This window comes from Lampetra planeri, chromosome 45 (assembly GCF_965212315.1).
Source record: "Lampetra planeri chromosome 45, kcLamPlan1.2.h2, whole genome shotgun sequence".
NCBI classification, from domain to species: domain Eukaryota; kingdom Metazoa; phylum Chordata; class Hyperoartia; order Petromyzontiformes; family Petromyzontidae; genus Lampetra; species Lampetra planeri.
Window position 1 is genome coordinate 953,589 of NC_136151.1, and position 26,081 is coordinate 979,669.

Genomic DNA, 26,081 nt, shown 5'->3' on the forward strand with positions numbered 1-26,081 from the left:
TTTACAATCTAGATTTAAAAGTGCATAGCTCCTATGCATTCCTAACAACTCAACGTCTGATTCACAACGCGAATGAAGGGAGAGGCATCATCACAGCAGCGATGATTCTCCACTCCGCTAATCCTGACGCAATAATCTGGCTCGTCAACCACCTCGATGTAAAGTTACAACTCTCGCTCTACGAGTTGTCACCAGCATCTGCCGTACAGAGGAAATGGCAATTGCTCACGTCTATTGAAGCCATCTGTATGCTACATCGAGAGTCATCCCCTCATATGAACATTAAATCACGTGATGATCAATAATTCGTTTCATGTGCGCTGTTGAGTTACACTTGGGCAGCACGCGCGGTCGTGGCCATTGGGTCGAGAATAATAACGGAGTGGCAGCCAAAGAATGGAACTTATCCAGGAGGGTTGGCTGCCGAGGAGATGGAGCGATGGAATCAGTCGGTAATGGAGGTGCTGGGTGGATAACGACTCAGGATCTCGTGAGATATCGCGACGACTTGGGGAGGTCTTAATCCAGTAGTCGATTGATCACGGCTGCTGCTGGTGATGGTGATTGTTGTTATTAAACCCCTTGGCGTGTTCTGTACAGGTGATGTACTTGTACTACCTCCTTGGCTGGAAGATCTACCGCAAGATCCACACAGTGAAGAAAGAAAAACAAGAGGAATGGGTGGAGGTAAGTGTCTTGTAAACTGCAAAGACAACGATCCCTCATATATCCATTAACAGACTGTTGAGGCAAGTGCTGTTAGCGAGCACCGGTTAAGGGTGGCACGGCACACGAGCGGGTCGTGTGTCCAACACCATGCCCATTCGCCTTTGTCTCCCCAGTGCTAATGTTTACTCATTTAAGGCTAAGCCGGCCTTGTGGAGGCCGCTTTCCACTTCCACTTGCCAGTATAAATGGGTAAGCCCTGCACATTCTGTGGATGGGCAGTTCGCGTGCGGTGGGGTAGAGTGAGAGTACTCTCCTCTCTCCCCCAAGACGTGGGAGCAGTGTGGAAGTGTAGGCCAAATACACCCTGCTAGTGCGCCGCCGTGGCAAGATGTTAACTACCTCACTTAGTATGAAGGAGGCACTGAGATCGATCCTGGCCCTGACGCCTGCATATTTGAAGCTTGAGTGTCTCTCTCCCCTTGGTCGTATGGATTTTACCAGGGCCCTCCGGATTTTCCCTCCACATTTAGAATCAACATCACACATTTAGTGTATTTGCTATAAATATCCAAGTGAAAATCCACTTTGTTGAGCTATCATTTTTGATAGCCAGGTCACTTCTGAAAAAGAGCTAATACCTTTCTCTCTCGTGCTCTCTGCCTCCGGGTGGTGACACAGTCGTAGCGTGCACTACGCGTGTCTGTGCACGCAGAATCGGTACATTTAGAAGTCTATCTTTGGTTACCTCTCTGGCAGAAATTTGTCACTCAACGCGCCATCATCACGTTGGTATTAAAAATTGCAATCGAACTTTATATACATTAAGAAATATCTATATACATACACTTATTACAGTTGTTTAAAATATGAGCAAAATAGGGTTGCGACTGAGAGTTAGTTGTATGTATGTTTAACTTCTTTCACACCGTACGTTGCCAACTGTGCTAATCAGAAGTACGGGGGAAGAACAACAAACCAAACACAAAACGCAGTTATAGAGAAATGAGTGTTCAATCTAATTGATGATTTAAAATTGCATAGCTCCAGTTGCTTCCTAATATCGGAAGGAAGAGCGTTCCAGACGACCATAGAAGCGCATCTGAAAGCGCGATATGCAGTGCCCGTCTTTGTTCAATAGCTCACCAAAAGCCACTGCTGTGAGGATGGCTGGAGTTAGTTGTTGTTGTACACAAGCAAAAAGAGCCGCGTTGTTGCTGTTGAGTTGTCACTGTTAATGAGGTTATTATGGAGTCGAGTGTGCGCACCGCTTCGGGGAGATAGTTTCCAGAGGTTGGAGCGCTGCAGATGACAATGATATCTCGACCCGCGTGGTTGTTATTAGGAATCTACTGTAGCTATGCACTTTTAAATAATCTATTTTGAACACTCTTTTATTTTGAAATGCGGTTTGTGTTTAGTTTGTTGTCCTTCCCCGACTAACACGGTTGGCTACGTACGCTACGAAAGAAGTTCAACATACATACAATATACATATGTCGGGGTAATCGTCACCCACCACTCTGTGGGCTGGTAGCTTCCCTTTATCGTCAATAGGGGGCGGAAGCGCTATCACTCCAGGGCTAATGTCCATGGCCAAAAAAGGGACCAACAACAAACCCTAGCAAACGGATCCTGGGACACATTCCCCGGGGCCCCGGGAGGGGGGAACCGGGGGATGATGTCACCTTCCAGAAAGTTCTGGAAGGGATGCATGGCTAGGGCGGAGCAAGCCACGAATCAGTATATAAGCCGGACCTCTCAGAGGTCTGGCTCAGTCATCTGCAAGCTGAAGAACGAAGACCTGGGCTGAAGATAGGACCCTGGACCCCAAGTTCCGTTGTCCTTCTAAGGGTCGGAGGTCAGTGAGGCCAGTGGTCAGGACCCACGGACCGGGTATGGTCGGGTCAGATAGCCTCCCCTAGGGCCCCAGCCGGAGGATGAAGGGGAACGGGGTACCCAGTGATAGGGCCCGTATAGTCCGGAGGCCATACCTCCCATTGGCTACGTACGGTACGAAAGAAGTTCAACATACATACAATATACATACAACATACATACAGCATACATACATTGTGTGTTTGGTTGCTGGAGGTTGGAGATGGAGCGTTGGGGTTGACGAGCGAAGTGAGCGGTTGCTTTGCTTGCTCTGTATGAGGTCGCGGCTGTAATGCCAACGCTGTTGCTGAACTGTCTCCGTGCCACTACTCCCCGTTCACCACTACAGAGGAAAAAGCACAACACCTACGTGCTGGCATTGGACGGAGACACGGACTTCTACCCCTCGGCGCTCTCCATGCTGGTCGACCGACTCAGGAGGGATCCCACCGTTGGCGCCGCCTGTGGGAGAATTCACCCGACGGGCGTCGGTGCGTAGACAGCTGCCGTGTGTGTGGTGCAGGATGTGTGTGTGGTGTACATCCTCGTGGTGCTGGACGGGCAACGTTGTCGTGGACAGTTCCGTGGGGGGAGGACCAATTCCGATTGGCCTTTCCCCTCAGGGCATTTGTAGCCACCACAGCGGCTAAATGGGGGCTCTGGACGGGTGGGAAGGGCTGGTAACTCCTGCACCTTCAATAAATTACCACTAAACCACGTCGAAAATATCTAATGACTAAGCTTGTGCCAGAGGCCCCGGGGGGGGGGGGGGGGGGGGGACAGGCGTCTATCTATTTATGAACACAATTTAAAGTAAACAAATAACAAATACACAATTAAAATAGGGGAATAATTTAAAGAGCTTGTGTCGTTTTTACTTGACCCCACCGATCCCTTTGCTCCCTGCACTCCCGCTCTCCCACTGTGGCCTCCCGGATTGCTCTTTCCGGCTTGCTTCTCTCCTTCACCTCCTCCCCTCTCTCATCACCCCCTACTCTCGTTTCCCCAGCATGCCCTTCCCTACCCTCTAGCCATCCACTTTTCCTCCAAACCCTCCCTCTACACCCCCCAAATGTATCCGATCCTCCCCTCCAGTGTCCCCCTGCCTATTCTCTCTCCCTCCTCTTGTACTTCCCTGCCCCTCCTCTTGACCCATCTTTGATCCCCCTTAATCAACAATTACATTTCCTCCCAATCTCGGAATTCAAAGCTCTAACCTAGCTCTCCACGCTTTCAAAAAAAAAAAACTTCCTCTCGTGGTGGTTCCAATGCAAAAACCACAGTAGTGTTTTCAACATATATACATACAACATGCATATAACATACAACCCACAAACAACATATATTTATCCAGGAAAATCACACCTGAATTGTAGGACAGCTGCATTGGGTTGTCACTGAGTTGCGTTAAGCCAATTAGCCACGATTGTTTATACACCGACAGGGCCGCTCATCTGGTACCAGAAGTTCGAGTACGCGGTAGGCCACTGGCTGCAGAAGACGGCCGAGCACGTGCTGGGCTGCGTTCTCTGCAGCCCTGGCTGCTTCAGCCTCTTCCGGGCCAAGGCCATCATGGACGACAACGTCCTCAAGACCTACACCACGGTGGCCACCGAGGCCCTGCAGTACATCCAGTACGACCAAGGTAAGTGTCGACGTGTGTTTGGATCTCGCACCTCCGATTAGCACGGTTGGCTACTGCGGTGTGAAAGAAGTTCAACATTTGTACATGTCACGGTGGCGAGATGTTAATTCCACTGCCTAGTATACAAGAGGTTGTGGGTTCCATCCCGACCCTGACAAGTGTATATTGGATGTTGCGTCTCTCTCTCTCTGTGGTTGCGTGAAATTTTCTCCGGGTCTTCCAGTTTTTCCCTACTTATTTAGAATCAACAGCATGCGCTTAGAACATTTGGATTAATTTCCACATGATGAGTCACTACGATGCACTGGTGGAGCAAGTGGGGGGTGGGGGGGTGGAGGGGTGGGGTGGCATGTGCCCCCCCAATGATCTGATCGAAATCCCTAATTCAATCGGATCATTGGGGTTTATTAGTAATGCATCGGCATTTTGCAACCCCCACTGCCACTGTGTAGCATATGATTACGTGCCAGGGAATCTATGAGATTATAGGACAATAGTCTGAGTCCATAATTGGCAATAAGTAACGGCAAAGCAGTTATAAGTGACTCACAGAATTGTGCGAAGCTGCGTATACAGTACACGACTTCCCTGAAGGCATACCTTCAGCGAGCGTGATGCCGAACACACGCGGTTCGAATTAGACCCTCTATCGATGGCTGCACCATCGCCGCACACGCGTCAAATAAAAAGAAAGGGACAAGTCCTTAATACTTACTAAGAACTCCTATTATTTCGCATTGCTGGAGGGGTTGCTCCCCCTACCTGAAAATCCTGGCTCCGCCATTGCTTCGATGACCTTTTATTTGTTGCCAGGTCGCTTCTGAAAAAGGGCTACATGGCACACTGGGCCGTACCTGGTAAAATAATATTTTTAAAAAATTATTTTAGACAAATCGTGGAAGTAATTGCAACTCTTTCTTCAGCCACACTACGATCTGATTGTTAATTTCCCTCCCAACCCTTCTGGCTGGTGTAGGAAATGCAGATTTGTCGCATTGGTATAAAAAAAATAAACTACAATTCTATGAACATCTCGTCGACAAAAGTGGACGTTGTATTTATTTAGAACGTCTTTCGCACCATACATCACGGTAATACATGGGTCGAGACCCCGCAACATCAATTTCATACGTAGGCTTTCACGACCAATATTCATGATTCACAATTCGTTCATGCTGGGTTAGATTATCGTGTAGGTATAGTGTTAATTTGTTTTAACTATAAGCGTCCACCAACCGACAAAGCCAATCGAGTAAAGTTGTTCGGTCATGTGGCAACTACGTCAATTGTTTTGGTTTAATTATCAAAACCCGAATATTGAAAGGACAGCAAAATATTGAGAATGTTTACATAAATATGAATATATAATATTTATTTACATTTAACTTTTTTAGAAAAAAAACTATCTGTTCACATTTGCCCAATTGACAACTTGAATTATTCCGATATTATACCTACACGATGATTGGACCCACAATGAACGAATAATGAATCATTAGAATGTTGGCCTCTGCCTTCTGAGTCTGATTTTTATGCACCGCTCCCCTCCCCACTACGCCCTCTGTATGAATGGGTTTCCCACACAGTTGGTCGGGAGGTCGCGTGTGGCGACTCTAAGGTGTGGGTATCCAGATCTTTGTCCAAAACGTCTGGCGAACTTGCAGAAAGGAGGCCAAAAACACCACGAGAGAGGGAATGTTGCCGAGCTCCTCTGCCACCAGTGGAGTGAGCAAGATGGGGAAGAGACGTACCTCCTGCAGCATTCACGATGAATATAACATGCGCACTACGCGAATTTGACGAAATGTGCCATTGAGAACTCAGAGGTGAAAGGTCAAAGTCCCTCATATACCACTCTGAACCAGGTGGGAGCCTGGACAGGTGATATCCTGGGCGGGTGAGACCCGAGACAGGTGAGAGCATTGACAGGTGAAAGTCGGCTTCTTGAAGGCAGATGATGGTGCTTGTTGCTGCTGCTCCTGCGTGTGCAGCAGTGGGAGATACAAAAAAACGATACAAAGAGAGAGAATTGCAGACGGCTACTGCTGGTGCAGCTACAGAGAAACGCCACTCGGCCAGGTTGTGGGTACAATGAGCTGGTTACCCTCTCACTCGCGGTCGTCCCCTCTCCCATTTGTGGGTGCAGGCGAGGACCGCTGGCTGTGCACGCTGATGCTGCAGCAGGGCTGGCGCGTCGAGTACTGCGCCGGATCGGATGCCTACACCAACGCCCCGCAGGAATTCAAGGAGTTCTTCAACCAACGGAGGCGCTGGGGTCCCTCCACGTTGGCGAACACCTTCAGCATCCTGGAGAACGGCATCCGCACGGCCAAGAAGAACCCGTCCATCTCTCGGCTCTACATTCTCTATCAGATCATCTACACGGCCACCTCCATCATGGGCCCGGCTACTGTTTGTCTCATGATTGCAGGTGACTTCGAGTTGTCACATGTCCTGGGTTTTTATTTATTTATAAGGGTTCATCCTTTTGATGCAAGGACTGTATCAAAAGAGAGGGCGCCATGGTGGAGAGGTGTTAACTCCCTCGCCTGGTATACAGGAGGTCGTGGGTTCTATTCCGACACCTGTATATTGGAATTGGTATTTCTCTCCTCGTGGTCGTGTTGATTTTTCTCCGGGTCCTCCGGTTCTTCTCTCCACATTTAGAATCAACATCACGCGTTTTGACTATTTGGCTGCTATAAATTTCCACGTGAAAAGCCAATTTGTTGAGTTATCATTTGTGGCCAAGTTGCGTCTGAAAAAAGAGTTACATAGCTCAGTGGGTTTATCTGGTATAATGAAAATAGTTTGGTTTAAAAAAAAGTTTACTTGAAACACATCTTCTCACAGTCGTGCATGGCTTCATGTCATTATTCACAGTTGTTCCTGCAACGATATTTTTGATTGATATATTTTCTGATAACAATCGTCTATCATTATCTGTTTAACGCACACAGCCTCAAAGTGATTGCTCGTGTTAATCCTCTCATCATAACGTATGCGCACTGCTTGCATGTTAAGAATATTGTGAGTAGAATTGCTTGTGTGTCGGGGTATTCAAACTGCTGCATGTTTCTTTCAGAAATATATTATTTACACACAGGCTGCACGACTGTTAATCTGAGTACACTCTTTACTTTACTGCTGGTTGAACGGTTGTCGTTGTCAATGGTGGTGGTGATGATGATGGTGATGGTTATGATGATGGTGGTGGTGATAAGGATGGTAATGATGGTGATTATGACGGTGATGATGATGCCTATGATGGTGGTGATAATGATGATGGTGGTTGTGGTGATAATGATGATGATGATATACAGCTCATGTGGTATTTGTCTCGTGCCGGTGCTCAGGTTGCTTCACCTTCGTTTTCAAAATCGACCAAAGCTGGGCACTCCTCATCGCCATCGTTCCGCCCGCTCTGTACATCGCCGTCTGCTTCAAGACAAAGCCCGACACGCAGATCAAGGTGGGCGCCCACGCTTCTCCTGCAGCAGCACGCGGCACTCATTACACACAACATGCTTTCTATAAATGAACCACAATGTATGTTGAACTTGCAATACCCATCAGAACACGTGCCAACGTCCAATAGAGCAGTATGTTGCAAGAATCGTGCCTTTTCAATACAATGCTACACGTCACTGTGGTGATTATGTCACGACTCAATAGTTGTCGAATGTGTCGTAGAGCCCTGATATGAAAATTACAGGACTTGACTACATTTGACACGCGGTGATCACACGACATATTCTGAATACGATGCTGAGGCTATTTAGATTAATCGAAAACTGAATCCTGGAGTCTGCAACTTCCAAATCTGATCCTCCCACAATTTAATTTCTTGCAAACCACACGTGCACTGCTCGCATGCAATCTTCGAGGTTGCCGAGGCTCTCAATATTTAACGTGGCCTTCATTGCGGTTAAAAATTGTGAGTTATCGGCATATTTATACAACTTAATGTTACGTGATCAGAGAGATGTATATTGAAAATTGGAAGGGCCCGAGGATGGACCCCTGTGGTACGCTGACTAGGCACGGCATAGGAGATGACTTTTTGTCACCCAGCTTGACAAACTGTAATCCATCATACGGGTATGACTCAATCTACTCTAGTGCCATACCCGATGCAGCGAACCTTGACCTTATCTGCTCAATGAGTATCTCATGGTCAATGGTGTCGAAGGTGGGTGTGAGATTGAGACCAAACAACGCTGCGACGCACCGGTCATCCATGATCTTTTAGAGATCAACACTGACCTCTAGTAGAGTCTTCTCAGGGCTGTGGAATTGTCGGTACGCCGACTACAACGGGTTGAATTTGCTCATCGCAGTGATGTGGGGAAGTAACCGCTTCAGACGCAGGTGCTCTATGACCTTTGAAATGATACTCAGGTTTCAGATCGGGTGATAGTCTGGGTGGTCACTATGGCTCAAGCCAACTTTTTTCAGGAGCGGTGCTACCTGCGCCATTTTGCAATGGTCTGGAAAACAGTCCTCGCTGATTTAAATATTTGCCATGTGGACAATCAGCAGCAAAGGTACGCCCAAGCATACTTTGAGAATCAATATCGGGATGTAGTCGAGTGACAATGTCTTATTTGAACGCCGTGCAATGAAAATTGACACCTCTGATACCGACGATGGTTCCAGGGTCTCGAGTTTTGCATTGGTTTCAGGTTGATCAAACTCAGATGACAGAGTGGGAGAATGCGTTGCCTGCAAGTTAGAAACTTCCGTCTTAATCATCACTTTATTGGCGAAGAACGTCACAAGTACTGTGAGTCTGACAGTCTTGGAAACAGTTTTCTTCCAAAGATACCCTAGCCTCCTCCGCATCTGTTTCACAGCGATCACCTCCAGTGACAGTAAGTCACTTTGCGCTTTCCCCAATCTCTTAGTGCTTTTTTGGATGGACACGAGTTCATCAACAACAGTGGTAATGTCATTTTCTAATTGAGCTGCAAATTAATCGACCGTTGATGCAGTATTCAGACGTGCCGATGATGAGCGGATCGTGGTCCAGTCCTTTCCAGTCTCTCTGTGATGTCGTTGTGATGGGTAGGCGAATAATCGGTAATGCCACTTTGCACGTCACAAGACTGTGATCCGAATAGCCACGTTTTTGATAAGAACGTTGGTCAACGTTACGACATCTCTAAATGTGAAGATGTAATTCAGTATATTTCCCGAGCGACGTATTGTGCGGCTGACGTGCTGGGTTAAACTGACTGTTGAACATCTCGGCGAAATCACTGTTGATTTTACTACAATAACCAGTCGGTCCAGCACAGTTCATTTCACCACAGATAATGTAGCGATAGCCAAGTGACCCATAATCTACCAGACCAGAAAGCTAGGAAAATTATTTGACAGTGGTGAAGACGATGGTCGTAGACGACAGCGATTGTAAGCCCCCGCTTGCTGTTCGTTATTTTCATAAGCAGCAGCTTGAATGACATGATTGTTAAAGAGTCACTCAGGGCTTTCACACAGATTTCTTCATGGTGAATCAGTACGATGCCATCACCATGTGGGCTGCTGATACCAGGCTTCCCGCGACACTGCATATCCATTAGGTGCAGCCTCATGCTTAATTACATCGTCATATATCCAGGTATTTGGTAATGACAAATATGTCGAGTCTACAATCCTTGATCAGATCCTGAATCAGCACCTTCTTGTTAACTATGAAGCGTGTGTTGATCAATCTAGCTGCGGTGTTCTGATCACACCTGGACGCGTGTTCATTCACTTGCTTTCACTTCTTTCAATGAGCTCCCAAACCTCTTGGGTCTTCCTTCCCTTGACCAATGAGCTATCATTATTTTGTTGTTGTTTTTTAAAGTGCAGTGCCTTCAGAACATTGTGGAAAAGTGCGGAATACATATAAAGTAACTCCCTAGAAGTGGTGGTGGTTGGACACAGAGGACGATAATGACGCTGATGGCTAATATCTCCTCCATCGTCCTGCAGCGGCGCTGCGATGGCGAGATGTTAACTCGCTCGCCTGGTATACAGGAGGTCATGGGTTTGATCCCGACCCTAACGCATGTTGTATATTTGGAGTCTGTGTGTTCTCTTTCTCTTCCCTGCACGTTTAATCTGCGTTTAGAGTTTTTGGCTGCTGCTATACATTGCCACGTGATAATCCACTTCGTTGAGCTATAATTTGGGCCAGGTGGCTTCTGGGCCTTACCTGGTAATGTAAATACATTTAATTTTTTGTTTAAGGTGGCCATGGTGCTCACCGTGGTCTACATGTTCCTCATGACGGGCACGCTGCTCGCTATGGTCGGCGACATTGTCAAGAACGGCTTCTTCACACCCAGCGGCATCTTCTTAATCACGCTCATGGGCATACACATCATAGCCGCGGCACTGCACCCTCGTGAGTTCTCCTGCATCGTGCACGGATTCTTGTACCTCATCTGCATCCCCACGGGATACTTGCTACTGCTCATCTATTCGCTGGTGAACATGTACAACGTGTCATGGGGCACGCGTGAGACCAAGGCGCCTTCTGAGCCCACCCCAAAAAAGGTGAGTTACTTTGCTTGTTATCGTTATTCTTGTTGTTGTTGTTTTTTTGTCCAACGCTATTTGGAGTGTTGCTCCATTCTCCTCTATTGCTCTGTCCCGCACCTCCGATGAACACGATTAGCTACGTACACTGCGAAAGAAGTGTAACATGTCCCCCACCCCTCCCAAGAGAAAGATCCCCCGTGTAGCCTTGAACCGACTGTTGAGGCAAGTGCTGTTAGCGAGAAGCACCTATGAAGGCTGGAATGGCACACACGGAGGTGGCTGGCCAGCACCACGCCGGCCGCCTTTGTCTCCCTTGTGTAGATGTTAACTAACCACCGCATTAGGTACTCATTTTTGAGGCTGAGTCAATCTAGGGGAGCCCAAGGACTGGTCCAGATGTATGTTGTGGGTGTCGAGGAGGAAGTCGTACCGTGGCTCGCCAGGAGAATGCAGTACGACTATTGTGGACGCTGTCTGTTCCATCTGTATTGGACGGAATGTTTCTCCCTCGCATTTTTGGGTTTTCTCCATGGTGCTCTGGTTTCCTCTTACTAGTAGACACAATGATTGCCCAATAAAACCTTCATACATGGAGGACCGCAGAGGTCGGACAGTTATTGCTGCTGGTTCACCGATCAGCTGCAGCTACCTTCCAGTTTGTTTGCAACTCCTGCTGGATTGATATCGTTGAAGGACCCTACCATCACAATGCCCCCCCCCCCCCCCCAGCAGAAGAAGACACGCAAGCATCGTTGCAATGGTGCGAAATGCTGTGTGCTGCCACTCGATTGGGACTGCTTCCAGTGGAGGATCAGCGTCTATCCGAAGGAATATGCGGCGATGAGTCAGGAGGATGACATTTCAAGGTACCACCACCTCAATCAGCTCCTGTAGCCATGCTTTTTACTTTGATCCTTACCTCTCGTGTATCGATAGTTCAATGTTTGTGCCATGTTATTGAGGGACTGTGTTATCTTGGTGTGGTTTGGGACTGTTGTTGTTTTTCTGCCTTGCCCCAAGCTTACATGTAGTATTGATGTACTTATGCAATTTGCACTCATATACTTTATTTTTTAAAAAAAATCGTAATTTGCTTACCTTCCTATACTTGGCACTCGTATCGTTTTTTATCCTCTTTTTTGTTGTTGTAACTTTCTGACCCCATGCCCCTACTGGACATCTGTGAAAAAATATTAATTACTCATCGGATTCTTCATGCATTGTACATACTTATTCTTATTATTGATTGGCTATGTCGGGTGGAGAAGGGTTCACAATACAACATTGTTTTCAAAAGTAAATGATGAGTCTTGTCTCAACGTATAGAATGTGATTCTGGTTGTGCTCGTATCTGAGGCGTCGTGGTGGTGAGATGTTAACTACCTCGCCTGGTATACAGGAGGTCGTGGCTTCAATCCCAACCCTGACGATGCCTGTTGCCTATGTGGAGTCTCCGTCTATTCCTTTCTCTCCTTATTTAAAATCATCTTGCGATTAGAGTATTGGCTGCTGGAATTTTCCACATGATAAGCCACTTAATTGAGTTATAATTTGTGATAGCAAGGTTGATTCTGAAAAAGAACTGTAGAGCTCAAAAATGGTTTAGTTTAACGGTTTGTCATCATCCCTCCCAGCCGAGTAGAGTCGTGCGCGGTGGAACTCGAAGGAGAGACGACGCTACTTCCACTCGAGGCGAGACAACAGGACACCACGAGCACTCAGATGGAGCATCTAGAAGGAGAAGAGAGCGAAAGTCGACCTCCAGATGAATCAGACACGGACCTCGCCCCCCATGCCAAAGGTAATATTTTTATGAAACAAAGGCAAAGTTTTTGCTTGTCAGTTAAACAAGACCATGCATTTTAATCGTGCGATGCGGTGACCGTCTTTGTTCAATAAGCGGATGAACGAAGTTCGTGTGGTTGTTTATGCTCCTTGACGAGATCAGCAATGTATTGTGGTTCATTTGTGGCAAGCACTGTGTGTGTAATGAGTGCATGTCGCTGCTGCTGCTGCAGTAGAAGCGTGGGTGACTGTATTATCTTCCCCTGTTCTGCATGGGCATCTTCCGGGTTCTCAAGTTTCCTCCCATGTGTAATTGGTATTGACCAAAATATAACAATCCTGAAAAATAAATACCTGCAAATCACTTTATTGGGACCACACTCAAATGCAACATTACCCTTCTACTACGATAACTTGTTAAGATCCTCATGAAGACCGTGCCTTGTGACTCAGCCAGGCTTTCTTGCAGGCTACACCAGCCTAACGATAATAATAATCAACAACGTGTAATCATCGTTGATATCAATGCAGCTCTCTCCACTGGGAGCGCACCGCACATCGCTGTCCTCCTTTGTTCCTTGCAGGGCGCCATGACCACGTGTGGCAGCGCCACCACAAGATGCAGGTCATGTTTGAGAACGTCCTGCCTCAGGGTTACACTATCACGCCGAGGTGCTCCCTCGATCCGGTGGGTCCTTGTGTCTTTGTGTTTTTATGGTTGTGTCTTTGTGTCTGTGTCTGTGCGTATGTGTGTGTCACTCTCTGCACGTGTGCTATGTATACATTGTGGGGTGCAGTGGTGCAGTAGTTAACGTACTGCACTTAGAATCTGGTGACCCGAGTTCAATTCCCGCTAACGGCCACCAATACCAGTGACGATTATCGGAACCAGTCCTAGGCCTCCCCTAGGTCGACTCAGGCTCAAATGAGTACCTGATGCTGTGTATAAATATCTCAACTGGGGAGACAAATGTGGTCGGGCGTGATACTCGCCACTCACCTCCTCGTGCGCTGTGTTGGCGTTCAGAGGTGGTCGCTTCAAGCACTTTCTCCAACAGTCTGTTAAGGCTACACGGGGATCTTTGTCTTTGTTGTGTATAAGTGCCCAGAAGATAAGGACAAACATTGATAGAGACGGTAGTCAGGCTACTGCACTGCAGTGGTTGTGGAGGGAAGGTAATCGTCAGATCTCAGCTTAGAAAGTACAGCAGAAGGTGTTATTGGAATAGATGGTAGCAATGGCAGCGTGTGTTGTGTTCCGGGTTGTGTGTTTAATAGCCCTAAACATGCACTTTAGATGCTTGCTTTACTTTGATAAAGAAAATATCTCGTAAAACAAAGCCTGACAGCTAATTGGACCTTTCCCGTTGAAATACATTTACCAAAATAATATCGAGATGTTTACCCCTTAAATTGTATATGAATTTTGGGGTTGTTGTACTAAGCAATGCAATGGATTTAGAAGTCATCATCTTAACCCCCCCCCCACCGTGGTCTGGCTCTTAATTGTTCAACGCGTTGCCCAGTTGTCCAAATTTCGCTGACCAGTCACTTGGCTGAGTGTCGTTTTCTGTGACGATTAAACAAGTGGCGCGGTCCTTCTAATTTGTGGTTTTGAGACAGTTTGAAAAAAAGGGACCTTAGCACTAGTTATGTGATATCCGCTTCCGTTGGGCCATTCTTGATCGTGTCGGGCTTCACTGCATTGCTCTGCGAGAGATCCACTTGCAGTTTTTATCTCATGCCAGGACACCTGATAGCGCATTCCGGATAACAATTCTGGGCAAAGGGGAGGAAGTGATGTTAATATTCTGGAGGTGGTGGTGGCTACGCTGCTGCTAGACGTGGTTTGTGGATCACACACTGAGATGATATCGTGAAGCTCCCTTCCCGTGGGCGTCAGAAAAGATCCGTACCCTGGCTCGCCAGGAGAGGGCGGTACAGCAAATGTGGACTCCACTGTTCCGTCTCTATGGGATGGAGTGTTGCCTCCTCACATGCGTGTGTTTTCTCCAGTTGCTCCGATTTCCTGCCACATGTGAACCCTCATTGATTGGCCGAGAACACGTTTATATACAGAGGACTGCATCGCGTGGGCAGTTGTTGGCAGCACTATCACATGGTGTGCATGGCTGCGGCCTTCCCATCTATCTGTGATTCCTCCTCGGTTTATTGAGTCGGTCCCTATATCTCTCTTCAACAGCGAGCAAATAACTGTGCAGTGGTGGGGAATTACATCTTAATTTTAATATTATTCATCGGAATAAATTGTTGTTATTTGGACAATCGCACAAAGTGAACCTTCTGTCCCGTGATCGGGAATGGATAGGAGGAAGACGAGTTCTGGAAGAGCATGATCAGTGACTATCTCAAGCCTCTGGAGGAAGACAACGCTCACAAGAAACGTGTGAATCAGGAACTCTTCGATATAAGAAACAAGGTACTGTCGACGCATCATCGCGAGTACCGGAGATGGTTAAATAACAGAAGAATTGCGTTCCACCGACTTACCATACTTGGTATGTGCTAGAAAAAGATTAATAGGACATTGTATTATGTATGACTTATTATTCCTACTAATTGATTGCAAATTATTTTAATCATTATTCTAAAATGTATAAACCATGAAACAATAACAACACAAGTTACAATTTGGTGTTGGGCATGGACAGTAGGGGAGGGAATTGAACTCACAAAGAGGGGGTCCCAAAACAGCCTCGGGTCACCCCCCCCCCCCCCCCCCCGGGCCAATGCAATGTAAAGCAAGCCAGGGCTGTCTGTCCCAACGTGCAGGGCACGTTCGTCTACTTCATGATCAATGCGCTGTGGCTGGTGGCGACCCTGGCGCTGCAGTTCGTGGGAGCTGGCCTCTACATCGAGATCCCGAGCATGAAAGACAAAGGGAAGTTCATCGACGTGCCGCCCCTCGCCTTCATGTTCCTCATCACCTCTGCCAGCATGCTCATCGTCCAGTTCCTGGCCATGCTGTACCACAGGTGAGGGGGTGGGGGGTAGACCCACGCGTGGCCATAGGAGGTGTGTGTGCGTGTCGACTCAGTGAACAACAACAGTGACGATTATCTGAACTGGTCCTGGACCTCCCCCTCATGTGCCGTGCTGACCTTCATAGGTGCTACTCGCTGACAGGACTTGCCCAAACAGTATCTTAAGGCTATACTGGGGATCCTTATATTTGCCTTTGTGTGAGTGTGGGCAGTGTGCTTATGACCAGCTCCTGTTTGGCAGCCGAGGTCTCACTCCGAATCACTCGGGCAGCATTATCTTTTCATTTGGCTGCGTAACGCTGTCTGAAAGTTACTTGGTCTGTCACTCGAAGCTCCAGGTTTTCTCGGCGACAGTAATGCCCTCCCTTCTCTATGCTTTTGAGAATGATGTGGAGGCCTCTAAAGGAACATCTTTGCCAGTTAGAAACATTCAGGCTGACCCTGCCTACAAAACAATCCCGAGTTTAATCAGACTGGATTGTGTGACGAGCTCGCATATCCTTGAAAGATCTGGACACATTCCCATCGGTGGACTCCTCTGGCGAGCGCGGCTGTGTTGGCTGAATCAAGTAGCCCCTATGCCCAGCCACCACATGGTAAAGCGGCTTCTGGATGGCTGCATAGAGGGGGCTAAACGGGCACGACATAGACTGGAGAAGAGATGGACTGATGCGGTATGGTAGGATGTGGAGCTGTGTGGACTTGCCAACGACTGGAACCAGTGGTGTCAAGATCGGCCTCTATGGAGAAGGCTCGTGAAGGACGCTTCTAAGGCAGTTGGAGGCAGTCACCCTCTAGCAACAATGGATGGCAGAGGAGCAATGTTCACAACAACAGGCAGAACACCGGGCGGCTAAAACTCAACAAGTTGGCACAGTAGGGGGCACAGCTGGTGCATCTGCCAGTCATCTCAGTCAGTTAACCATTGGCCCCGTGGTCTGTCGAGTGACCTTCTGCCGTCTCGCCACCATGGCTCCCCCGTGCCCCCACCCCCTCCAACCCCATGCAGGTTGTTCACGCTGCTGCACGTGCTCTCCTACGGGGAGTCGTCGTCATCGTCGTCATCATCGTCGCGGCAGCAATCGAAGAGTGGTGCTGTGGGCCGAGACAACGAAGCGTTCGTCAATAACGGAGACAATGATGATGATCTCAGCAGTGCCGCCTCAGAGAGATCGTCTAACAGATCCCTGGACCTCGACTCGCACGCCGTACATGGACCCACACACGTCGTGGTTGATCAATGATGGTGCGGTCAGTAAAGGTGCAGCCCTGCAAGTTGCTTCCATTGTTGCCACCCCCGGATGACGGGCCTCTTGCTACATGGAGATCGAGAGAGAGAGCCCCTCTCGAGTGGTGTCTTTGGCTTACTCTTCCACGCTGGGCACAGACGTCTTGAAAGACGTGAGAGTTGCCCATGCTTTACATCACCACCGCACGCGACCTGCCGATCGACCAACTGTGCTGTGTCCATTTACCTGGCTGAGTTGACAGAGGTGGCGGGATTTAAGAAGCTTGCAGCAACATGGGACCTTTCAGTGTCGCTACAACTTCAGCGGCACCGCAAGTGTATTGCCGTGTTAATTGCAGCATAGCAGCCTTTCATTACAATGGAATTCAGTCAAAAGAGCTGCTGCTCAACAATGGTGGACATCTCTCGAAACATCATGGGCTGAAGTAAATGTAGGTGCGTTGAAGTTGCTCCTGGTCACAGACAGGGAGTGAAGATGCACGCGCAGCTGGGAGAAGGGAATTCAGGTTTTGAGAATGAGTGACCTCCCTGCTGAGCGGAGATTGACCGGAGGCTTCAGCATGAGGACTTTGCTGCTGGAGCAGAGAGAGTGCAGATGGAAGGGGAGAGGCAGGTAAATAATGGTCAAGTCCCTAGAAGAGTGTGAAGAGTATCAGTGGGACCTTGAGGTTGACTTGGAATAGGGTGGGGAGCCAGTTGAGAAATTAGTGATGTGGGCTCGTTTACACGTGAGGTGGAGATGTCTTAGGAGGCATCAGCGACCATTGCCAGTGACGACTATTCTATTTTCAATATATAAAAGCCTGAGTGGTATTCTCCAATAGAAATTGATATCCGATATATAATGCATGTGATGATTTATTTGCTCACAATTATGTTTCCATTTCGACAAAGGTTTGATTCTCATCAGATAGAGACGGCGCTTCTATGTAGCAGTGGTTAGAAGAAGGAAATGTCATGTTCTTGTATGTATGTATGTTGAACTTATTTTGCACCGCACTTAGCCAACCATGCTAATCGGGGATGTAAACATCACGCACACCTAGATTGGTCCGTTAACCATAGCAGTTAATGCAATCACATTCGTATGCCTGATTTATTTAGATGGTGAGCAACCAACATTGGCAAACTTGTTTCTAGAGAGATTTCTCTACCAGACAACACTAAACAAGACCCCCCGTATAGCTTTAATAGACTTATCGGGCTGTTAGTTAGCACCTATAACGGCCGGCATGACACACGAGGAGGTGGGTTGCCAGCACCAAGTCAAACTGCCTTACTGCACCAGGTACTCATTTGAGGCTGATTCGACCTAGGGGAGGCCCAGAACCGGTTCAGATAATTAATTAATCGCTACTGTTGTTGATGGCGATGAGTGGGAATCAAACTCGGGTCGCCAAGTTATTAGAGCAAAAGACAATGATTGGCACATACTATTTTGAAAACTTGTGCAGGGCTATGAAGATGCGTTTTATTGCAATAAATTGTTGGCCATATATATCTATATACCTAAGTATATTTTTGGTATTCATAGTGTTATTTCATTACAGAGATGTAGAGTTACATTGAGACTGTATGGATACATAAAACAAGATACAGAGAAGAAGCAGTCAGGCAAAGGGATATTTATTCAACAATGCCATTCATTCAGAGCACCACTTTCAGATGGTTTCCCCAAAATATTGGATTAGAGAAGTGAATGCATGATTGTAATACCAAGGCAATGATTATCTGCTAATTGCCACCAAGAACATGTTATCTCCCTTGCCCGGTACACAGGAGGTCATGGGTTTAATTGTTGGACCCTGGCGATGCCTGCTGTTGTACATTTGGAGTCTGCGTGTTCTCTCTCCCTGTGGTGGTCGGAGCTTGGGTTTTTCTCCGCGTTCCTTGGTTGACATGATTTGGCTGCTGCTATAAATGTCCACGTGTGGTGATATCAGTCAGTGCAGTCATGAGCTATGGCTAGGTCACCTATGAATAAGAGCACATAGTGCAGTGGACTTTAACTGGTAACTGGTAAATAAACTGTTGATTCCCTTGCAGGTTTGGATAGTTAAGCCAAACGCTTAGCGATCCAAACCTTTGAGGTCCACACTTCAATGGGCGCTTGTAACGCTTACGCACACGCCAAGCTCTCTGTGTCTCTCTGATGGATGCGTTGTCGGGCTTTTCCCGTGGCACAGAAGACATTCGTAGTGAGCGGCTAAACGTACACTCCTCCCCCATCCCCCCTACTGGAATGTAGGTTACAATCCACTGCTTAATAATAAATCCTGATAGGTTCTTTTTAATTTTCGTCACGATTTATAGCTTTTGTATAACGTGACCAGATAATGTTTTAGTTTATGGCAATGAGAATAGGGCTCGTTTGTCGTAGAACACATTTGCACAATGCTATTTAAGTATATTACATGCAACGTGCTAACACGGCACATACTGATTATATACATATTCTGGGTTCTTTCGGTAAAGTCACGTAGATAGAAAATACTAATAAAATGTATTTAAAATAAATTAATATAACAATAAAAGCAAAAAAACACGACATTTTGATCGCAACACAAGTGGTCTTCATCAGGCGGAGAGAAAAGAAGGGGCAAGCCTCTAAATCCAACCGCTTCTAATGGTTTTCAAAGTGAGCAAAGCTGTGCGGCGTCAACAGCATGGGCAGGGCAGCCAGTGCTAATGTGGGAGTAAAGCACTTGGAGTAAAGTGAGTGTGTTAGACAATGTGGGAGGGAGGGGGTTGAGATAGGGGGAGATATATATATATACAAAGTGTGTATATATTAGAGGCCAACCGAAACTGAATTTTTGGTTTCGGCCGAAACAGAAAACCAGACCGAAAGTTAAATATTGACTTTCGGCCGAAACCGAAGCCGAAACCGAAAGTTTAACTACATTTTCGACCGAGACCGAAACAGAAAGGTATATAACCGAAGTTACCGAATACTAGATTTATCAATATGTCATGATGCAATGCTACTTTAATTCAAAATAAATCTAGAACTAATCATTCAGAGCCTGCAGTAAGAGTCGCTAAACATCAAATATTTAGGTGTTACTTAGTAATTATATCCAAACAAACGAATGTTGTAGTTAAGAAATACCAGTTTTTTCCGCATCCTCGCCCAGCAGGTTGCTGCGTCTTGCTTTGATCAGAATCGACTTTAGTGAAGGAATCCCACACGGCATGTTTCGACATTCTTCACGGTGATTAACTGCTCCGTTTATTAACTTTAATTTTCTACTTCACTCAGATTCGTAATTTCGTTATCATTAATTCGCTATGGAACTATTAACTAACTGAATATCAATATTGTCAGACTTAGAATCTTGGTATCAACACGCGTGTACACTTAAGCGAACGCAACACACAAGCCAAGGCGGGCAGGCGGCTGGGAACAGACAACAGAGGCACTTTGTTGTCATCCCGCCAAAGAGACTCCACCCGCGGATGCAGATGCAGGCTGCCATCTGTTGACATTAGCTGCTGCTGTTGACGTGTGTGTGTTTGCAGCCTATCGCATAGGATTGCCTAGCGCCGACTGACCGGCCGATAGGCAGAAATAGGCGTAGAACTAGCGTTATATTCTAAAAATAGATCTTGACGACCGAAAGTCAATATCAGTTTCGCCGAAACCGAAACCAGACCGAAAGTTAAAAATTTACTTTCGGCCGAAACCGAAAGTAAACCGACAGTTAAAAATTTACTTTCGGCGCCGAAACCGAAACCGAATTTCGGTCGGCCTCTAGTATATACACACTTTATTGCCTGTTTTTGTTTTATTTTGCACTAATAAAGTTTACTGAACCTCTGTTGTGCCGTTATCAGTCATGTGTTCTCGACTGCTTGCATAGAGATAATGGCACAGCCCTTCAATGAATCACCCCTCTGGGCGATTGAAACAGCCTGCCACCTACAGATTGCGCAACAGTGCCCCACACGACTTACAGCGGCGTTTTGAACTCTTCCGTTGGTGTAATTTGCATTATTACCTGTAGCCACCCACCGCTAAATGTACATATCGCTTGGTTCACAGTTTAGTGCACTAATCAATACCCCCAACCACTTTAGCATTACCACATTCAAATACGTAAATAATTGCGTATGCATCACCCACTTGAAATAATGCCACTTTGCATAGTTGTCGAGATTTATGGAGGTGGACGGGTAAATCAGAAAACAACGCTGGGCTGTCACCAGTGAGAAACTGGGTTCAGCTACCGAAACTACCTTTTATTTTACCCAGGTAAAACAATGTCGTGGAAGGAACAACTGCGAGTGACGACATGAGGCCATGCACGACTGTGAGCAGAAGTCTTCCAAGTCAACTATTTTGTTCATTTAATAAAAGCAAGTATTTTTATTATAATAAAAGGCTTGCATCATACCACCTTTCAAGGCTTTTTACCGGCTGCTCAGACACTGTTGGGATTTGGTCATCTCCGATGAAGAATTTCAGGTCAGAGAGTACTCCCTTCACAATCGAGATGCTGCGTGACTTGGATGGTTTAATCGTCATACGGGCCCAGCTGATGTTCTCGAGTTTTCTGAGCAGTCTCCTGGTGCATGGGACAGTGGTGGTCAATGTTGTAATGTCGTCCATGTAGGCTCTCAGTGGAGGGAGGCGGAAACCAGAGTCGACTCGCTGTCCACCAGCAACCCATTTTGAGGATCTGATGATAACCTCCATTGCCATTATGAATGCCAACGGAGAAATGGTACATCCCGCCATTATACCTACATTCAGGCACTGCCATGAGGTGGTGAACTCTGAGGTGGTGAAGCAGAACTGCAGATCCTGGAAGTACGACTTCACCAGGGTTGTGATGGTGTCCGGTATGTGGAAAAATCTGAAGGAAGACCACAGGAGTTCATGGGGCACAGAGCCAAATGCATTGTGTTTCTTTGACTGTCTCCATGTCTATCTCCGTATCTCTACGTGTCTCGTGATGAGAGCAAATGCTCAGTCGGCTGAACCTGAAGAGTGTCACTCAGGGGTGGGGCCTCAACCATCACTCGGACCCACGAAAACAAAGCACCTTTTTGGGGAAAGGTTGTTGATTTTTGTGTATAGGTGCTTGTGACTTTTTACATAGGGCATTTAAAAGTGTAATAAAAGACTCCGTCAGGCACTGCTGATCTCTGCTTGTCTTTATTCAGGTTCTTCTCCGCACCCCACTGGTCTCCTCCTCAGACCAGCGTCGTCTCGCGCGCTTGCCCCGCGCACGCTCCCTCTCGTGTGCCACGCATGCTCCTCCGTTAGCTCCTCTACTCCCGCACTCCGCACACTGCTGGCCGACGGCGTGCTGAGGTCCTTCGGCCACGTGGCCGATTGCGCGGATATCTCTCTCACCTCCCAACGTGGCTCAGACCCTTAACTTCCCCGACTGCCCTGATTTCTTCTGGGCTCCCACTTATATACATTCCCCCCACGTGATCCTGACTCCTCCCCTTCCAGATCGTCAGATCCAGCCTTCCCATACTACCCCGCTGGCTCAGCCCCCATTCACCTCGCCTCCCATTGGAGCCGAGGTGAACGGTGGCCCCTCCCACACGCCCCGCAGACCAGGCTACGCCCCCCAATACCCCGGGCCGTGTGATTGGACCAGAGCCCACACAACCCTATTTATGCTCGCATTACAAAAGCAAAATTATTCTAAAAATTTGCCACATCAAAAACTAATCAAGGTATTTTTTTTAACCAGGAAAATTGGGATTTCTTCTTCTTGGTCATGGGGGTGCTGCTGGTGGCATTGATAGCGGTGGTGGCGGTGATTGTGTTGGCATTGGTGTTAGTGTTGGCGGTGGTGGCGTTGGTAACGGCGTTGGTAACGGCGGTGGCGACAGCAGCGGCAGTGGCCAGTTGTAGCATCTCCATCTCCTGAAGGAGCGTCTCCTTCTTTCGACGCAGTGTCACGTTCTCCAAATGCAGCCTCTCATTTCCTTGACGCAGCATCTTGTGTTGCCACAACGCTCGCTCTTGTAGCATCATATCTGCGTGCATTGCCACAAACTCCTGACGCGTCACCTCCATCCCAGCATGCAGTGTCGTGTTTTCCTCGTGTAGCTTCGCTCTTCTTCGGCCCAGATTATCTTTCTGCTGTCGAAGCGTCGCGGTGTGCACTTCAAACGTTGACAAGGCTGAGAAGTGTGAAACAGAGATCATTATTAGGAAAGGGACTGGCATAGAAAATGTACTTTCTCTGCAATGCAGTGATAATTTCACTTGCAACTGTACAATATTTCACATATCTAAACGTCTATTTACATACCAGTGCAATAATTACCCTAAATCAAATTTGAGATTTGTAGTCTCTTCAGTTAGCAGGGGGTAAAATACAATATAACTTGACAATTAAAGCATGTAATGTGTAACATATACAGGCACATGATGAGATGTGTTCACTTTTTTTCTAAACAGCTTATTGCAAATTAATTTTAATCAACGAAGGAAACGTAATGAAAAAAATAAAAGCACATAATTTAATGCACTCCCACACAAGTAGATACACACACCCACTTTCAGACTCCCATCGAAATCCAAAGACTCACACAGAGACCCACAAACTCACATCAAGACCCATACACCCACACCACATGTTTCTACTTACCATTTTTACAATAACGCCGCTTCATGACCTGAAAAAAAAACTGTCATGACCATTAACCCCATCATGAGCAATATCAAAGTCCATACCATTGAATCCGTGCCAGGGTTCGGGCATGGTGGCTTTGGGATGAGATCTGCGGCATTGCATCTGTTGCCCACGAAGAGGGAGAAGAGGAACCGCACAAAATTCGATGCAGAACTGCAACAGCAGCAGCAGTAGCATCAGCATCTTGCCGCTCGTGTTGTAAAAGTCCGTGTGTGAGTGCCAAGTGCGAGTGTGCGTGCTTAGAGCACTCCCAGTGGTGACGTCATCAGTTCCGGCCGGGACGCATTGTTACAGATTTCCTGTTGTGACACGTGGTGAGATACGCCTGTGTGACGTTACCAGCACCACTGCACAGTAATTATTTCGTTTAGGGAAAAAACATTTACTTCAATGTACATTAGATTTCATTGCCGTAGCCTCTGCATTGCAAATTCTACTTCATAATCATTAAATAAAATGGGAATATTTATTTAGCACTGAATTCAAATGTTTGTTTTTATTCCATTTAACTTGTCAGCTATCGTGACCAATGTTATCCATAAGAGGTTTTTAGGTTAGATATCTTTGAGATAAATGCGTTGTTAAACTCGCCACCACTATTGATTAACATTTGTACTCCCTTCTCTTGCTCTTCACGTTACCTTTACACATTTACAAATATGCTTTTAGATTACATGGTTGCTATGTATTCCAACTTGATAAGCTTCTTCGTTGAGCTATCAGTTGTCACTGGGTCGCTTTTGAAAAAGAGCGAATAACTCAGTAGGTGTTCCATTGTAAATACTATAGTTTAGTTTAATAGTTTAATCGTTCGACATCCTTTTCAACCTTTATCAATCAACATTTACAATTTACAATGTGTCGTTAATTCTAAATATTATGGGGTATGTTGGAGCATAAACCCAAAACATTAACAACTGTAAATGCATTTTTATTACTATATATTCTATGTTTTACTTTATCATAATTTATGGAAAGTTTTTTTTCATCTTAAGTTAATAAATTGTACTGAAATAATTTTAGCACTATACAGGGAATGCAAGTCAATTCACGTGATGTTTTAATCTCTTGTAGCTGTTTGAAAAACATATTGGCCCTTAGGATTTAAATTTGCGCATATAAAAAAGAAATAATATGTAAGTATTTTTACAGATTTTTTTTTAAACATTGTCGTAATTTAAATGTGCTAACAAGACAGAAACCTTGAATCACATCCAAAAAAGTAATCTGTGCCTGTAATGCCCACAAATTATAAATACCTCCAGTATTGTATCCCTATTGTGCACATACATGATTTTTGTCTTTGTTTTGTACTTGTAATATGTTGGATAAACATGTTGAGACAAAATTGCACGAATAAATGTTAACCTGCTGTTCCTTTTCATGGTTCTTATCTTTTTCATGGTGATCGGTTGACTTAACGTAAGTGAATTGTGGCACCACGAAGGCATGATATTGGGTGGATTAGAAATAGAAAAGTTATGGCAACAGACATTCAATATAAGTATTTTATTTAGTAAATCCAAATCATTTTGATCCAGATATTTAGTAAGCTTATATCAATTTCACCCAGACAATTAGTAAATGTAAATCAATTTCAACCAGATCATTAATAAATATTAATCAGATTCCACCAGATCTTTCGTAAATCTAAATTACCATTGCTCAGATATTAAGTAAATATAAATCACTTTTCCTTGTAAAATCTATTTGGATTTACACTATTTTTTTAGGCTATATAACTCATTATTTGGAATCCTATTACTAAATCCAACGCATTTTAACTGTTGCTTTTATTACCTTGTACTTATTTTTTATTATTATTTTTTAGTTAATTTATTCAATACTTTTTATTCAAAGTTGTAGTGCTTAAAATCTACTCAATTATATCACGTGTCACTTTGTTGCCATAATTTTTTAAAGTAACAATGTGTCACATTTTTTACAGTGAGGAAAATAATACAAATTTGATTTGGAGCTTTCGTGACTGCAGGAATTACTCTTTGGTTCTTTCGGTAAAGTGACGTAGAAATAAAAATAATAAATTAAACAATAGCATACTACGTTTCGATTGCAAAACAAGCAATCATCATCAGGTACGAATGAATGAGAAAACAAACCTCGTAAACTTAGAAAAATAATGCAATACAAAACAGAGAGTCGGCTAACATAACAGTCAACACCCTATCTGGTTGATTACGTTCCTCCAAAGATTCCTAAATTTGAGAAAGAGACAAAACACAGACATGGAGACACAGCGACAGACACAAAGATCACTGAGTGGCACCACACTCGGCGTGCAGTGCTGTCTCCTATAGGAGGAGTTGTGAGGGTGCCAGCCATGAATGGGATTAATGTAGGCCATGACACTCTGGTTGACCCTGGAAGGCACGTGACGGGTAAAATCTACACAGGGGCCCAAAGTGGGGGGCTAGGGGTGGTCACGTGTCAAGCGAGGTCCTACTAGAGGATTCGAGAAGGTGGTCGTAGCCAAGTGCGGGGCCAGCCACGACCAGTGAGGATATAAACCGGGTCTTTAGAGGGACCGGGGGAGAGCGTTGCTGTTATTATCCTGAAGATCTACCTTCTACGTTCTACGTCCGAGAAGAGTAACCAACACGTGGACCTGGACCCAAGCCGAGGTCCTGTCCATT

At 46.0% G+C, this 26,081-nt stretch overlaps 1 protein-coding gene across 1 annotated transcript in view; it reads left to right on the top strand.

Annotated features, from left to right (window-relative positions):
* Positions 1 to 26,081, top strand: part of LOC144733182 (chitin synthase chs-2-like) — a 31,583-nt gene that overhangs the window by 3,183 nt on the left and 2,319 nt on the right. Inside the window, exons 4-15 of the mRNA XM_078614975.1 lie at positions 601 to 687; positions 2,894 to 3,035; positions 3,989 to 4,189; positions 6,336 to 6,620; positions 7,546 to 7,661; positions 10,430 to 10,738; positions 11,456 to 11,589; positions 12,358 to 12,524; positions 13,093 to 13,196; positions 14,838 to 14,948; positions 15,302 to 15,504; positions 16,523 to 16,721. Coding sequence (XP_078471101.1) covers positions 601 to 687; positions 2,894 to 3,035; positions 3,989 to 4,189; positions 6,336 to 6,620; positions 7,546 to 7,661; positions 10,430 to 10,738; positions 11,456 to 11,589; positions 12,358 to 12,524; positions 13,093 to 13,196; positions 14,838 to 14,948; positions 15,302 to 15,504; positions 16,523 to 16,721 — 2,058 coding nt within the window. The remainder of the gene's footprint in view (positions 1 to 600; positions 688 to 2,893; positions 3,036 to 3,988; positions 4,190 to 6,335; positions 6,621 to 7,545; positions 7,662 to 10,429; positions 10,739 to 11,455; positions 11,590 to 12,357; positions 12,525 to 13,092; positions 13,197 to 14,837; positions 14,949 to 15,301; positions 15,505 to 16,522; positions 16,722 to 26,081) is intronic.